This window comes from Haliotis rufescens, unplaced genomic scaffold (assembly GCF_023055435.1).
Source record: "Haliotis rufescens isolate VD_foot unplaced genomic scaffold, xgHalRufe1.0.p SCAF_2, whole genome shotgun sequence".
Classification (NCBI taxonomy): domain Eukaryota; kingdom Metazoa; phylum Mollusca; class Gastropoda; order Lepetellida; family Haliotidae; genus Haliotis; species Haliotis rufescens.
Window position 1 is genome coordinate 17,840,448 of NW_025963890.1, and position 17,247 is coordinate 17,857,694.

At 41.2% G+C, this 17,247-nt stretch overlaps 1 protein-coding gene across 1 annotated transcript; it reads left to right on the forward strand.

Annotated features, from left to right (window-relative positions):
• Window positions 1-62: 62 nt before the first annotated feature.
• Window positions 63-9,869, forward strand: LOC124138776 (methylcrotonoyl-CoA carboxylase beta chain, mitochondrial-like). The gene is made up of 11 exons (XM_046505638.2): window positions 63-585; window positions 2,003-2,181; window positions 2,775-2,846; window positions 3,893-4,071; window positions 4,543-4,732; window positions 5,705-5,796; window positions 6,420-6,568; window positions 7,452-7,573; window positions 7,699-7,794; window positions 8,008-8,154; window positions 8,267-9,869. The coding sequence occupies exons 1-11, from the start codon at window positions 117-119 to the stop codon at window positions 8,342-8,344; spliced, it is 1,773 nt and encodes a 590-aa protein (XP_046361594.2). The 5' UTR covers window positions 63-116; the 3' UTR covers window positions 8,345-9,869.
• Window positions 9,870-17,247: the final 7,378 nt, after the last annotated feature.

Genomic DNA, 17,247 nt, shown 5'->3' on the forward strand with positions numbered 1-17,247 from the left:
ATGTAAATTCGTTTTAGAGACACGTTACTTTAATTTAACCCACCCTCCATGCCGTAAAAGAGTTATGTCCCTTCGACAACCTTTGGTCTCTTGTGAAGGATTCAAGTATCGCCAAAATGAATACTTTTCAAAGGACATCAATGTTGATCAAACTTTCAAAAACAAAGCTGCAGCCTTCCTCCTCACACGGAATCCTGTCAAACTGTTTTGATGCCAATACCGCAAACTTACTCGTCACTAAGTTTCATTCAAATAGCAAACACCTTTTTCCACAAGTTGCAAACAAACACAAAATGATGCCTTATCCAGTTTTAGATGTACAAGTGGATGTTAATCAACCTGATTATTCCAAAAATATTGCTGCATCTAAAGAAAGAGAGAAAGTGTTGTTAGGAATGTTAGAAAAAGTTCATATGGGCGGCGGCCAGAAAGCCATAGAGAGACACACTAAAAGACACAAGAAACTACTAGTTCAAGATAGATTGAGGTTATTGTTGGATAGTGAACAGGACTTTCTTGAGTTATCCCCAGTAGCAGGTTTAGGAATGCAGTATGGGGATGTTCCAAGAGCAGGAGTGGTTACAGGTATATAGTGTAGTAGGGTTGGGACAGGTAACCTGGGTACTCGGGTCTGGTTGGTGCTGAGTAGGACCCGGGTACCCACTGGACTACCCGGACCACTTGTTTAGTCATGTGATACACTGTTCAATTACAAAATATATTTAGGACTCCATGGTTACACTATAAGTCACTAATGTTCGCATTTCTTTCTGACTATGTACACATTCCTTCTGACTATTATATGTTTGAATAAAGATAAAACTTCAGTCAACTTCAGTGTACGCATGACCAGATCGTTTTAGATGTGTATTTTTTATTCCTTTTGCCATGGTTATGGTAAAACTAATCCCAGTCATACATTTTGAACCCTACAGCGTGTATCCAGGTAGTGTTGGGTAATAGAGGGCGGGTCCCGGGTAGTAAATTTGGACTCGTCCCAGCACTTTAGTGTAGCCTATGTATCTGATACAGGTACTGGTAGATGCATGTACCCATGGTACATTTAACATTAAATATACATACCAATGTGTGTAGCCTTTTCAAACGAAATATACTTAGAACAATGTTCATTGTTCATCCATTTGTCAAAACTTGCACACATTTCAAAATATTTGAAACAACGAAAACTTTGAGACTGGAACATCATCTATCACTGTATCAGATAACCCCAGCATGCAATGTACATGATATGGATTATAGCTAAAACGGCGCCTCAACAAAGCGTCGAAAATGGCCACCTTATTCTTTTTTACCTTGGTACTGAAATAAATGAAATTAAACTCACATGGTCACTTGGAAACACAAATAATTAAGAAGTGTTGATCGCCTTTAAACAAGTTTACATTAGAAATTAGCCTCTACTCCAGTTTACTCGCCGACTCTAAATGGGAGGCGCAACTAAACTTTAAGTGAAAGTTTTAAGTACCATTACTCATATAAACTCAATGTCAAGCTGAAACTGTATTTAAAATTGCTGTGAGTTCACAATTATTTACAATGGCTTTTAGAGGTGTTGCATGTGAGAAGTTAACGGCAGTTAGAGTCTGAGTTGAGCTACTTTGCTATTAATCAATATTGTTGTTACAACTGATTGGTGTAATTGTTCTACTACTACCACGTCATAAATCATTCTTATCATTATTAAAAGTAGAGGTGCCGTTGTTGCCCAACAAATAGTAGCCGTTTTCAACAAATGAGGTGCTGTTTTTGCCGATAAATCAGTGAATTTTTGTTGAGGTGCTGTTTTAGCCTGCACCCCATGATATAATGGATGTCAGTTTTTAAATTTGGTTTTTGAAATTATTTTGAATTGTATTAACTATCATGATTATGTTGCAAATATCTAAAAATAAATCAGAAGAACCGCATGCAGTACCTATTTTCTTTTCTTCCAAAGTGCCATTTGCCCCATGTTGGTAGATAATCCTGTTTCTGTGTACAGGTATAGGCCAGGTGATGGGCAGGTACTGCATGATAGTGGCCAATGATGCAACTGTGAAAGGGGGTTCAGTGTATCCTGTAACACTGAAGAAACAGCTCAGGGCACAGGAAATAGCGCACCAGAACAGACTGCCATGCATCTATGTTGTTGATTCTGGAGGAGCCTTTCTCCCACTACAGGTAAAGCAACAATTATCTGATCATGATATTTAGGAGTGTTAATGTTTTGCTATATGTGTAACACTGTATGTGTATCGCAGTACTCTGTGGCATGGATTGATATTTCATTATTTGGCAAACTTGTAATCTCCTTGTTTTATCAAAGGTATTTCTTTTTCTACCTGACTTCCTCCGTGGTCTAGTACGTGGATAAAGCGCCTGCCCGGAGAGTGAAAGATCGGTGTTTGGATCCCTGGCCACATCATAGTAAAAGATGTTAAAAGATGGTACTTGTTGTTTCCCTGCCTGGTGTTCTGCATTAAGGAGATAAAACAAGTACTGGTCGGATCAGAGTCAGGATAATATGTGTGGGTGGGGTTTCCATGTTAAACTGTGACAGGGTATCTCAGTGGGGTAGCAGTATAAAACTGGCATAAATCTGGACTACTACAAACACCCCCCTCCCCACACACAAATGCTTGCATGTCGTTATACAAGTGCAATAAACCTGAACGTGACATTAAACCCCATCTCACATCACGTCATCTCATTCAGAACCATGTCTCCAATCTGTACGGTTGACCTTGACCTTGTGTTGTTAAATGTGTTTACAGGCAGAGATATTCAATCCAGGTGGGCAGACATTCTACAATGAAGCTGTGTTATCTTCCCTAAAAATCCATCAGGTAAGGGTGAAAAATAGATCAGTGATCTATTGATGGCACACCCCAAAATGTGGACAGTAATCATTATGTTTATTGTTAGAAGACTTTCAATGTTGTTGTCTTCAACCAAAGTTAACATTGTACAAAGTACTGTGCTCTTAACAGAGATTTCATATAATTATGGAAAGGGTTTTGTCACTTTTATTTCTTTATATGACAGTAATTTATAATGGCTGGGGCCCTGTTCCACAAAGCGATCTTAGTACAGTGATTGTAAGTCTATGTTAAAGTATATGAGTAACAACACCTTAGCGCTAAGATCGCTGTGTGGACTGGGGCCCTGGGTTATTGTGTGTCACCTCACCCTGATGGCTGGATGCTTCATGAGCATGCTACATACAATATGTACACACTACATTGATAGAGCTGTAATATTGCCTACTGTGTTTAAGTTAGTCAGAGAGTTTGGGGTATAGTACTGCTTTGAACAGTATGTATGTCAAAATATACCTGTTGTGTCAGATAAATGTGAGGGATGTTGATTGTGGGTTCAAGTCCCACACTTTCCCTGTTTATGAACATATCACGTCAAACTTTTGGTTCGGTTAACTAATTTCACAGTACTGAGTTGTAAACCTTGGATGTGCCAGGATGCAGTGATTGTTTGTTCAAACTCCCAGATTCAGCCTGATTATGATCCTTGGTTTGCTGATTGGTAAAACGCCTAAAACCTGCATTCAATTGGGCTTTCGTCACACTTTAAACTAACACACCATGACATACTCGAGATACATTTTAAAGCAACAATAAGCCCAACTCACTGACTCAATCACTGAAATGAGAGGAAGTCCTGAGGTACTTCGAGGTACACATTTGTTTCATGAGCATGGGAAGTGCTGACACACAAAGAATCATAATCATGGAGAATCTGGGATTAGAACCAACAATCAGCAAATTCTGGGGACACTACTCTCCACTGTGACGTTTAACATGATATGGTCATAATTAGATATGTTATTCCTATAATCCAGTCCGATGTATTACCTGTCTGAGTTATTTCCTACCAGGTTGCTATAGTGTGTGGCAGCTGTACAGCAGGAGGAGCGTATGTTCCCACCATGGCCGATGAGGCGGTGATAGTGCACAAAATGGGCACTATATTCCTTGGTGGTCCACCTTTAGTGCAGGCAGCCACAGGGGAGGTAATCACAGCAGAGGACCTAGGGGGCGCCACTCTGCATTGCAAGTAGGTTGATTTCTTTATGCTTTTCTGTTGGCATTTGAAGGCCTTTTGAACTTCTATTAACCTCCATTTAATCAGACACTTTCTAAAACTGACACTGTCATTTCTAAGTTAATTTCATATTTTTTTTTTCTTCATGTAACCTGTAGCTCTCTGAACCAGCCTCCATATAATCTGACACGCTAAACCAACCTTTTAGTTTTCTGACACTCTCCAACAAGCCTCCATGTTATCTGGCACTCTCTAAACCGGCCTACATGTTATTGGACAGACTTTGAACCAGCCTCCATATAATCTGACATGCTAAACCATCCTTTTAGTTTTCTGACACTCTCTAACAAGCCTCCATGTAATCTGGCACTCTCTAAAACAGCCTTTTCAGACGGTCTCTAAACCTGCCTCCATGTTGTCTCACTCATGTTCCAGCATGCTATGGTATTTATTGTGAAAGACATTTTGTTTGATATTTCTCAGAGTGAGTGGGTGCACAGATCACTTTGCCGCTGATGAAGATGAAGCATTTTCAATGGGGAGAGACATAATTGCCAGCCTCAATGTGGAGTGTGCGTCTGGTGTAACGAGGGAGCCGGAACAGCCATTATACGATGCCAGTCAGTTGCCAGGATTAGTCGCAGCAGGCAACCAGTCTATTGACATGCACAAGGTAGGGACACCTTCAGTCTATTGACATGCACAAGGTAGGGACACCTTCAGTCTATTGACATGCACAAGGTAGGGACACCTTCAGTCTATTGACATGCACAAGGTAGGGACACCTTCAGTCTATTGACATGTACAAGGTAGGGAAACCTGCAGTCTATTGACATGCACAAGGTAGGGACACCTGCAGTCTAGCAACATGCACAAGGTAGGGACACCTGCAGTCTGTTGACATGCACAAGGTAGGGACACCTGCAGTCTAGCAACATGCACAAGGTAGGGACACCTGCAGTCTGTTGACATGCAAAAGGTAGGGACACCTGCAGTCTATTGACATGTACAAGGTAGGGACACCTGCAGTCTATTGACATGCACAAGGTAGGGACACCTGCAGTCTATTGACATGTACAAGGTAGGGACACCTGCAGTCTATTGACATGTACAAGGTAGGGACACCTTCAGTCTATTGACATGTACAAGGTAGGAACACCTGCAGTCTATTGACATGCACAAGGTAGGGACACCTGCAGTCTAGCAACATGCACAAGGTAGGGACACCTTGTCTATTGACATGCACAAGGTAGAGACACCTGCAGTCTATTGACATGTACAAGGTAGGGACACCTGCAGTCTATTGACATGTACAAGGTAGGGACACCTGCAGTCTATTGACATGCACATGTACACATTATGACTCATCATTTCTGCGAACTCGGTGAAAGCTTGACACTAATTAGTTCTAGCATGGTGACAGTCCTATACGATTGCACCCCATTGAATGTAAAGTATTAGATAATGTTACTCCCGTGGTAACGTCATTGTCAATTTTTAAAACTCAAGGGGTTTCCCAATTCAGCATTATTTGCATCACGTCAGACAAAACATTTCCTAGAAATAGCCATTTTGGAGAGCAGAGAGCCCATTAGACCAGTTACATATATCTCCTCTCCATTATTTCAAAAACATCTTATTGTAGATTATTGGCAGAATAGTTGATGGTAGCAGATTCCGAGAGTTTAAGAAGCTGTACGGACAAACACTGGTAACAGGATTTGGATTCATTGAGGGGTGAGTTTACACAGTCTTGTCAACACCAGCAGTCTTCATTCAAGGCTGCTTTGTCACAGTTACCTGTAAAGCCAATTTTTGTTTTTATTTAATACTTCACAGAATTTTGTTAACCAATTAGCTTTTGAAAAAATAAATATATTTGTGTAGCTCAATATGTCTTTATTTTTGCATGAAGATGTTTGGGTTGGTCAGTTAAAACTAAATGCTGATACTGTTGAAAATGCAGTAAGCTTAAAAGGATCCTTATACTGTATCCTCCATATGTCTGTAGATACACACGCACACGCACACGCATACACGCATGCACGCGCACACGCACGCACGCACGCACGCACACACACACACACCAGATTTAAAAGATGGAAGGTCTTTTCTTAATTTTTTAAAAAGATTTGGCAGTGGTTTTAACAAGCATTGTCTCGAATATGGCCTGCATGTTTTCAATATATTAAAAGCTGAATGATCACTTTGTTGTCATGAATGTACAAGATGGCTGTCACACATAACTCTAACTGAAGAATCAAACCTTAAATGCAGAAAATAAAGAATGGCTGAATTAGGAACCAGAGAAAAAGGTTTACTATCATATTTGAGTGTAGTGAGTTGGTGTGTTGCTCCAGGCATCTGACTGGCATCGTCGCCAACCAAGGGGTGTTATCGACTGAAGCAGCAGTAAAAGGCTGTCACTTTGTCCAGCTGTGTGCAGAGAGACATGTGCCTATAGTCTTCCTGCAGAACACAGACCCAGAGGAGCTCCCTCACAGTGATGGTGAGTGAGGGAGAATAAGGGAATCGGGATAGTGAGTGAGTGAGTGGGTGTGTGGTGCTTGCATTGATGCTCTCTTTAGCTCTCCACATTGCCATATATGTCATATCCATGAGGCTGACAAGAGTGAGTGGGTGAGTGGGATTTGTGTGTGTGTGGTGCGTGTGTGCGTGTGTGCGTGTGTGCGTGTGTGCGTGTGTGAGTTGATGCTCTCTTTAGCTCTCCACATTGCCATATATGTCATATCCATGAGGCTGACAAGAGTGAGTGGGTGGGTGAGTGGGTTTTGTGTGTGTGTGGTGCTTGCATTGATGCTCTCTTTAGCTCTCCACATCGCCACATATGTTATATCCATGAGCCTGACCAGAGTGAGTGAGTGTTTACATGTTATGAGCATGATGAGAAACACTGAAACAACCAGGTATCCACCTGCCACCTGTGAGGGTAAGAATGGGTTTGTTGGGCTTAGAATAGGAAGAATTATTTTCACTTTTTTTACCGCAGTCAGCAATATTCCAGCTATAGTATGGCGGCCTATTTGGGGCAATGATGTACACTGTTGGGTTACAGTGACACACACTGGGCATGCATTGTGACCACCCAATCCTCAGTCTGGTCAGTCCTCTGTCTGGTCAGCTCTTGACACAAGCAGTGGGTACTTTGGGCCAATTCTGTCCCAGAATTGCCAAGGGGAACAACCATGAATGAAAACATTCACCTCTGTCATACGCTTTGGTTCTACCGAATTGGTAAATGTATACTTTCTTTTGGGATTTCCTCCCACATTTGTCTTACATGCCTTGATATGACTGAAATATTGTTCAAAGTTCAACCCCTTTCACTAGCTCACACTGTGGGTAATGAGTAATCATGTATCGTGTTCCAGGTGTGGCTGTGAGTGAGCAGCTCAAGGCACAGGGCAAGATGTTCTCCGCTGTCAGCTGTGCCTCCGTGCCCAAGATTACAGTCATTGTTGGCAACGGAATTGGACCAACTCACTACATAATGGTTAGTGGCACTTGTGTTTCTAAAAATGATAACAGCGCTATCTTATAATAATTCCATAATTGTTCTTTTCGCTTGTATGTAGTAAGTATCTTTTTTAATCTTTACTTGTTTCTGTTTGTGAATAGGGCGGTCGAGCAGTGAGCCCCAACTTTCTCTTCACGTGGCCAAACGCTGTGACAGGCATAATGGAGCCCAAGACACTGGCCAGTACCCTCGCTCAGGTGAATTTATGTATGAATTAGTATATGATGATATATGCAACTCAAAAGAAGTTAAAAAACGTCCGATTCTTTCATATTACTATAGGTAGTCTTTCAAGACAGATTAACTATAGCTAATAAAAGAGTCAGGTGTTTCTTAACTTCTTACATTAACTAACAATATGTAGATGTGTGGGTTTTGTTGGTTAGTCTGACGACAGCTCATTCTTCCAGCACAAGGCAGCCACAACAGAAGAAATAGACGATGTAGACAAGCTTTCTGATGACTTGCGTGAAGTGTTCACCGGACGTATGTCCGCCCTGTTCACATCGACCAGGGTGTTAGATGATGGAGTCATCCTGCCCCAGGACACCAGGAAAGTACGTAACATTTTCTAAAATTTATTTTCTTGCATGTTTCTTACAGCTGCACATGATAGATACACACAGGCAAGTTACATAACTGGTCACCCGCCTCCCCTCTCTGTTGCAGGTCGTTGGCCAGTGTCTGAGTATTGTATCAGCCTACCTCCCCCGGCAGAACACCAAGTACCCTGTATTGAGGATGTGATACCACTTGGGTTGCAATATGCCATAGTCAACTTAATGACTACAGGGGCACACACACACACGTTGATATAGATGAAGGGGCTTTAAAGTTAAGTTTTAGCTCTGAATGCAATGTTAAAATACCTCAGAATGTAGGTAAATAAGAACTTTAACAAAATCCCAATTTTGAACAAAATAATGATTTGTTCCCTTTTTGCCTGTAACGGGCACTCAATCCAAGATAAGCCCCTGAGTCTACCTATTGTATAAAAGTCATTAAGTCTCCAAGTACTTGTAGGTTGGTCATCATGACACCTACATTGAATGTAATGTTTTGATTTGATTTTATGTAATTTGAAAAATATTGCCCCAATAACCATGGTATGATAATCAATGCAATATTTATTGACTTTGTCAAGAGTGAATTAAATATGTCCCCGGTAGGGATATCATGATTCCCCATTGTATGGATGCATCATGAGTTTATACCTGATAATGTGGTACAGTAAACTACGTTTATAACGAACTACGGTTATAATGAGCTAAACTTTGTGGCCCCTTTAAGTTCGGTATAACCGTAGTTTACTGTACACAATATTCCTACCTGTATATCAATTCTTGTTTAAGGCTGTATTCAGTTTCCAAAAGTAATATGTGCTAATTTTGCAAATACTTGGGCATAACTTTACCATCTATCGTGAAACATAATGCTGTATTTGATTTTATAATGATAAAGAATAATCTAACCAGTCATCGTCCAGCTAGACACAGACAGGTTGTTGACAACAACTTCTTGTTTACCAGGGCCACAATGGAACATTGACAAGTTCACTCATTAAGCATCGAGATACGTATCTCCAATACTCCCGACTCAGGTATTATGATATGTATCTATATGAAAAGTAGTCATAACATGACACCTGTGTCCCAGGATGGAACTGGTGTTATTTACCATTCCCTTCTCATATGTGGAGAATTAAATAACATGGAAACTACATGCACAGCCAATAACCGGTAATGATGAAAAGTGCTCCCTTTCCCACATTGGGAACATTTGTGTCATTTTGAACTTTGGTTATTGTAGTGTACCCATGAAGCTGTGATGTCATGTCTTTGGTGTTGCTCGTGGATGAGGGTGGGTGTATTTATTGTTAAATTAAAGATAATTTGTGGTAGTAAAAACATCCAATGAAGTTGTTAGAGAAAATATATTTTTCGTGTTCCCTTCTAACGCTACTTGATGAAATACAACTAATGCCAAGTGACATTAAACATTCATGATTCACGTGAATCACATCCGTCGACAATTCATATTTACATATGTACTTGTTTTACATGTTTAACATGTTAGAAATTTGCAAAAAATATTATAATTATTTAATTGGGTCTAACTAATTATACTTAAAGATTTCTTTCATGTTGCAACGGGATTCCTGGTCGGCTGTTGATAGCTTGTCATGGACCTCTCTGTTGTATATATGGTACATATTCCTACACATATACATTGTATCTTATTCTTCACAAATAAATAATACTATGATGTGGAAGGTGTGTTCTCATTTCTGTATCATGTGGTATTGAGATTACAGGGCAGTGGTCATCAGTACCCCATGCTTGAGTTTCACATTTGTGATTGACTGATTGTGTATCATCACCCCTGATGAATGATCAATTATTTTCAGGCTGCCTTGATATTTCTGGAATATTACTGACTGTAGCATAAAACAACATTCACTCACTGTCATTTATCAAACTCATGAAAGGGGGGCACAGGTGGCACAGTCGTCTAAGGCACCACAGTTAACTGTGCAGAGTTATGTCCCTTGGGCACACCAGATATCTATGATCGTGGCTTCATATTCTGGTTCTTCCTGACTTTGTTTCTACTGTTAAAAGCGGCGTTAAACCCAGCTCACTCACTCAATTTATTTTCAATGAAAGCTAACAAATAAGTGTTTACTCCACCTACAAATACAGGAGCTGACATGCATGAGCAGACGTCAAGCACAGCAGCCTTGTTAGGGAATAGCCTGTTGACTACTAAGTATACCTGTTCAAGCCCCCTATTTGAGCCTCCCCAGAGATGGGGGAAGGCGTGTTGCAGCAGTGTTACTAGTGACCTTGGCCTGTGAGGTAATCAAGCCAGGACCAGACAACTAGGTCAACTATAACCCATGCCTCCAGGACATGGTAACTTACAAACAGCATGGTCATGCTCAGCAGACTCTAGGGACCTACCTGTTGGTATTCGGGGGTGGAATACTGGGTAACCAAAAATGTCTCTGATTTTATTAAAAAAATAATATACATATGTTTGCTGGACATGCTTGATGATATGGGAGAATGTGCTGTAATAAAAAGAAATTGTTTTGCTCCTTTGAGAGAATTTTTTTTATTGCTTAAAGCAGTGGCAGAATTTAATTCTATCCCTAATCAGAAAAACTGTTCTGCTCTAAAGTCCCCTTGTGGGGCTTTTCTTATAAGTAAATAGAAACCGCTGTACAGCACTTGCCCTGTATATTGTCGCAACTGGAGGGTAAATTTCATAATGTGCCCCCCATCCACCCAAACACCCCACCAATTTAAAGGTCCTGGATCTGCTTCTCTTTCATCTTTGAACAAATAGGAGTGTTACGTTTTTTTCAAAATGTTTGACTTAATAATTAATCTTAATTACACATAAGATAATAGAAAGACTGCTAGTGTTTATTGTCTTTCCTCCAGAGAGTGAGTTTAAGAGCTCTTCAAAGTGAATGTCCTAAGTGGCGATTGAATGGATCTGTGGACAGGCTCTGTGACTTGGTTGATTGGTGTCATCGTACCGATGGCATGGGAGGTTGCTCATGATATCAAACACTAGTTTGTGGGGTCTAGACATTTTTTACAGGCTTCCATACGTATAGCCACAAACAAGAAACAAAAACAGGGCAATCGCATTCTGATTGAATGAATTTGGACACCAGAAATAGGCTCCAGCACAGGATTTGAACCGGGTCCTTTACCTGACAGGCCACTGCATTAATCACTAGACTATCAAACTGCCCCTTCTGCATAAACACACGTGGTCCCAGAATACTAGAATAAAGCCACAGCGGATCCAGAGGGAGGTATGTGTGTGTAAGGGTGCGCGTGCACACACACACACACACACATTTTGAAGCATTTAAACATATGTACTTTTGTAAGTTTGATAGAGAATCAAGTAAACTAGAGTGTTAATCTGTTGCAACACTTTGACTGAATCATTTGTGTCATTTCACCACATATATATTGCTCTGCGAATGAGTTGACGTCGGGGTAGCCTGGTGGTTGAAAAGTTGGCTCATCTCCCCAAAGCCCGGCTTCGAATCCGCACAACCACACAGTGTGTGAAACCTATTTCTGGAGTAGCCCACAGTGATAGGACATGAATATAGCTAAAAGATACTCATACTCCCTCACTGAGATCCTGAAATGAATCCCCCTTTCCCAAAAGGTGTATGTCCTTGCTTGAAGTTATATGACTGGTTTCAGACATCCTGAGTTGGATTAGATGATGGAAACCCCACATGGTATCTTAGAGTGACAATGGTTTAACACAACTCTGAACAGTATGTCAGTTATGTTACACCCTTCAGCTTGATGTGGGAGGAAAGCACGAAGTGAGTACCACTTGGATGGGCCCACCAGCACGGGTATGGTGCTGACAAACAACAACCATAACCAGGGCGAATCTGGGATTCGAACCTACAATATTAGGTTTCTGGCTCCCAAAAGGGACGCAACTCTGAACAGTGCAAGCTGATTATTAGGGAGCATCACCATTACATATAATGAAATAACCTTAATGGCATACTTTAAATCAGGGCCAGTTGTCTAAGGCACCTAAGTCGCTGTGCAGAGTTGAGTCCCTGGAATAACTGGAATACTGTTAAAAGCAGCCTTGAACCCAACTCACTCACTTTGCATCATGAATTTTATGAAGACATTTATCTTCTCTTATGTTATCAATACGAAATTTCAGTACAGCAGCTGAAATCTTGATCCAACACCTGCTTGATATATCTATTAGCTTCTGTACTGAAGGGGGACACGCGTGGCCCCAGTCGTGCCGCGGTTCGCTGTGTAGAATTGCGTCCCTTGGGCACGCCCAAAACCTATGATTGTGGGTTCGAATCCTGGTTTGCCACGATTATGTGTCTAGGTTTGTCAGCACCATACCCGTGCTCGTCGGTTTCATCGAAGTGGTAAACGTCTGAGACCTGCATCACTTTGAGCTTTCCTCCCACATTAAGCTGACACGCCGTGATATAACTGGAATACTGTTAAAAGCGGCGTTAAACCCAACTCACTCACTCACACACTCACTGTTTTGAAGCGTGGTATGATAAAGGTTGTAAAGGTTTGTGTGTTTAACGACACATGCCATTAGCAATATTCCAGCTACATGGCGGCGGTCTGTAAATAACCGAAACATCGCAATGAAAGAATAATGAAGTTTAACTCCATAAGTCTATTCTGTCTTCACTGACACTACAGCTTCTAGAATTCCTCTTAAAGATATATTACATTTATGTGTGACGTCCGGCATTCCTTTATACGTTTACAATAGCATCAGTCCAAACTTGTCTGTGTGGTCAACTTTCTAATAAAATATTCATATTCCATTAAGTATTCACATTCTTTGTACTCACATATTTAAGTTGATCTCTTAAAGTGACCTAACTCGGACTCGTCATGGGTGAATTTTATTACAGAACCCGCCTGCTGACCTTTCGTGACGCTGAAAATAAACTGTATTTCCTACAATAAACGTCCATACACCCGGTTTTGCATTTTTCGGCTATCTCGTATACCACGAAGTGTCATAATCTTGACGGCTATCGTTGTATAAGAAGAGTGTTTATTTCAGGAAATACGGCAATAATGTATTCGGTCTAAGGTTGGGCTATGGCGTATTAAAATACTTTATCTATGCTGATGAACACAGCGTGGGTCAATTTTTTAATGGTCGAATAATTGTCCACCTGTGACCTTGGTCACTTCAGGCTAGATCTTTGTTGCTAGTTGTGTGTGAGCAATTTCACAATTCGGAGATTCTGTTCACGTATAACAATGAGGTTTTGTTAATGCTGGTTACAGCGCTACTCGTGGGTAGTTAGTTCGTATCTCCATGAGTAGCCATATGTTCTGCCTTGGTAAAGACCCCAGGAATATGCTTGGATATAGTTGTCACCGACCATGCCGACGACAATGGAAACGTGAAAGGGTTATTCAGTGTTAATGCAGTGGCTTACTAAAGCGCAGCAGCTGTTTTAGATGTGTTACCGGGGTATGCAGCTTTTATAGAGTATCTTGGTATAACGCAGCCCTTGTTTGGGATATATCAAAGGAGCGCCCAGCTTTAACTTGGTATCGTGGCAAAACACAGCAGCGGTTTATGAACTACTGTGACCCTACTATTAGCTCCGGGAGCCAGTTTATTTTGACATATTCGTTATCGTAAGCTTAGGTGAGTGAGTGAGTGAGTTGGGTTTAACGCCGCTTTTAACATTATTCCAGTTATATCGCGGCATGTCAGCTTAATGTGGGAGGAAAGCCCTAAGTGATGCAGGTCTCAAACGTTTACCACTTCGGTGAAACCCACGAACACGGGTTTGGTGCTGACAAACCTAGAAACATAATAGGGGCGAACCGGGATTTGAACCCACAATCATAGGTTTCTGGCGTGCCCAAGGGACGCAACTCTGCACAGCGAATCGCGGCGACTGGGCTCCCCGTGCCCCCCGTAAGCTTAGGCATTGCTCGTATGTATCAAGCGGAAAACACTTGTTTGCGCATACATATGCATATGCGTGAGACTTCGTGTGCGCTCTGCGTATACCTTGTCTCAAAACATATTATATACCAGTAATTGCTATGCTTACGATAACGAATACGTTAACATTCTACGAAAAACACGCGCAGTTGACTCCTTTTAAGGATTTCTCATCGTTACGCGTATAAGTCAAAATTGGCTCCTGGAGCGGATTCAATCGTATACGCGTCCCTAACGTAAACAAATGTGTTTTACCCTGCATTATTCGCACGAAATCGAATTTTTCGGACACAGATTACGAATACGCAAATACGCAAATACGCAAACGCAAACGCAAACTAGTGTGTTTCAGGCTCAATGTTTTGAGACAACAGTTATGCTATATGAATACGCACACGGACCTACGCATATGTTTAAGCAAACAAGTGTGCTTTCCGCCTTAGTATTATGCTCCCCAAAACACGCAAACATTCGAATTGTGCGCCGTGGAATTAGATGCACGTACAAATTATGAATCGCGACCTTAAAGTCGAGATGTCTTCATGAACAGGTATTCAAAGATGCATTATTTCATTTCAGATAGACCCGTGAAGATCCGCGGTAGAATAGGTTTTCAGCAACCCATGCTTGCTGTACAAGGTGACTATGCTTGTGACTAACGGGATCGGGTGCATGGTCAGACTCGCTGACTTGGTTGATGCATGTCATCGATCCCAATTGCGTGGATCGATGCTCATGCTATTAATCACTGGATTGTCTGACCAGGATACGATTATTTACAGACCGCCGTCAAAACAACAAACCAAGCAACCATTATTTCATATAAATTTATTTTTATTGAACTTTACATGAAGAGCAGTTACCTTTCTCCGTTAGCAGCATATACAACCCTGGTGCCCATCTTCAGTGCAATATCTAAGTAAAACGCAGCGTCTGTTTATGATGTGCTATAAAATGGTAGCCAATGCAGCGGGTATCTTATCCACACTTCACGTCATCGGGGTGTAACCATTTTTTGTTTATTACATTTTTAGCTTCCATCAAACCTGGATGTATACTTTGTTTGCCCGGTAGTTTATATATCCCAACCGCTCCATTTAAACTGTATTTGCGTACATTACGCCATTACCCAGTACATTTTGACTTGCTTGCGTACTAAAATACATGAATCCACGCAATTTGGATCGATGACATGCATCAACCAATTCAGCAAGCCTGACCACCCGATCCCGATAGTCGCCTCTTACAACAGACATAGTCGCCTTTAAGGCAAACATAGGTTTCTGAAGACCTATTCTGATCCGGATCTTCACGGGTAGTATACCTCAAAGAAAACAATCAGTACCCAATGTGAATGATAACATTTGAGTAAAATACGCAATGGATACAAAATAATCTGGACCCTGTTGTAATTATAAGTCGATATGTAAACACGTTAATTATAAACACTCGGACCAATATGGATTATTCAAGCTAGGTCGATATCGATTACTCCAGCTGTCACTCATCCTGCCCCCCGGACATGAACTCCCCAAGGACAAGCTGTGGACACTCATTTGAAGACATCAGCCAGCTGGTTTCTTGGCTTGCTGACAAGCGTTGATGGCTGTACCTGTGTCATAGTTCTCTCGTTTAACATTCTCAACGCGACGATGTCATCCGGATTACACGATTATCGACTCATTATCGATAATTTATGTAATATCTTCCTGGGCGTGTTACACCCCCAGGTCACGTGTTATGATCGAGGGAACCAGGTGGAGTAATTTCTGACAGGGAGATTGAATGAAATATACATGTTCACAAGCCGACCTGGGAATAGCGTCAAATTTGCTTGGGTTACGATAAAATAAGTGAAAAAAGGTAGATATGTCGAAATAAAGTAATAGGTTTTGGCTTTGAGTTATATTTTGGATTGTAAATGAAAAAAAGTATTTTCTCTCTTTTTTTGGTAATTTAAATATTAATTTGAATTTGAGTTATAAATTATGTTATTATATGTTTCTGCTTTCAAAGTATTGACCGTGTTCCATTTCAGAAGTTGATGCCAAGCATTTTATTATCAAAACATTCTTTTTCACTCGGCAGCATATTAAAACCTTGCAATACTGATAGTGTTTTCCACAATTGTTTATATTTTGACTGTATAGCTCAAGTAAAAAGATAAGGTAAGGCCTTAAAACATAATTGACAAGCATTGACATGTGCATGTTAGCGAATGTTTGAAACAAGGACATCGAAACCACATTAATTTCACCCAGATAGTATCGTTATAAGTTACATCATCAGCAATCAGCATTAATACATTTCCGGATAACCGAAATAACAGACTTTAGCTGTACTAATTTGTTATGTAAGTCTCTTGGAGCACCTCGTTAGTCCGTATCTTGTTACAATTGAAACTTCCTGAGCGATTTTAATCGTGATCAGTACCTTTCTTTGTCCAAGATTAATTAACTGTTAATTAACGCTTTCAGTGGTGTCTTTTTTCGACCAAGAAAATCTAGCCTGGGATAACTAAACCAGTGGTTGATAACATGAGCAACGATCAACGCGGTCTGGTACGACGACACACGAAGTGTCCAGCCGTTCCTCATTTGGGTCATCTCCTAGACACGGGTACTGTGGACCATCTCTGTCTCGGACTCCCCAGGGAACGGACCGCCACCGTGGTCTAGAGGTAGAGCGTCCGTCCCGAGAGCGGAAGGTCCAGGGCTCGATCCCCGGCCGCGTCATACCAAATGACGTTAAAAGATGGTACTTGTTTTTACCCTGTCTGGCGCTCGGCATTAAGGGGCTAAAACAAGGACTGGTCGGCTTGGAGTCAGTATACTGTGTCTTACGGGGTATTCATGTTAAACTGCGGCATGGTGTCTCAGTGTGCTAGCACTATAAATCGGCATCAGTCCGGACTAGCACACACGTGCATGTTCGTCGCTATATAAGTACAATAATCTTGGACGCGACGTTAAACCCAATTTCACCTAACCTTTCACCCTAAGGAACGATCTGGGTAACAATATTCTTTGACCAATATCCCAGTTAGATCACGGCGTGTCAGTTTAATGTGGGAGGAAAGGCCGAAGTGATACACTTACCACTTTGTGAAACCCATGAGCACGGGTAAG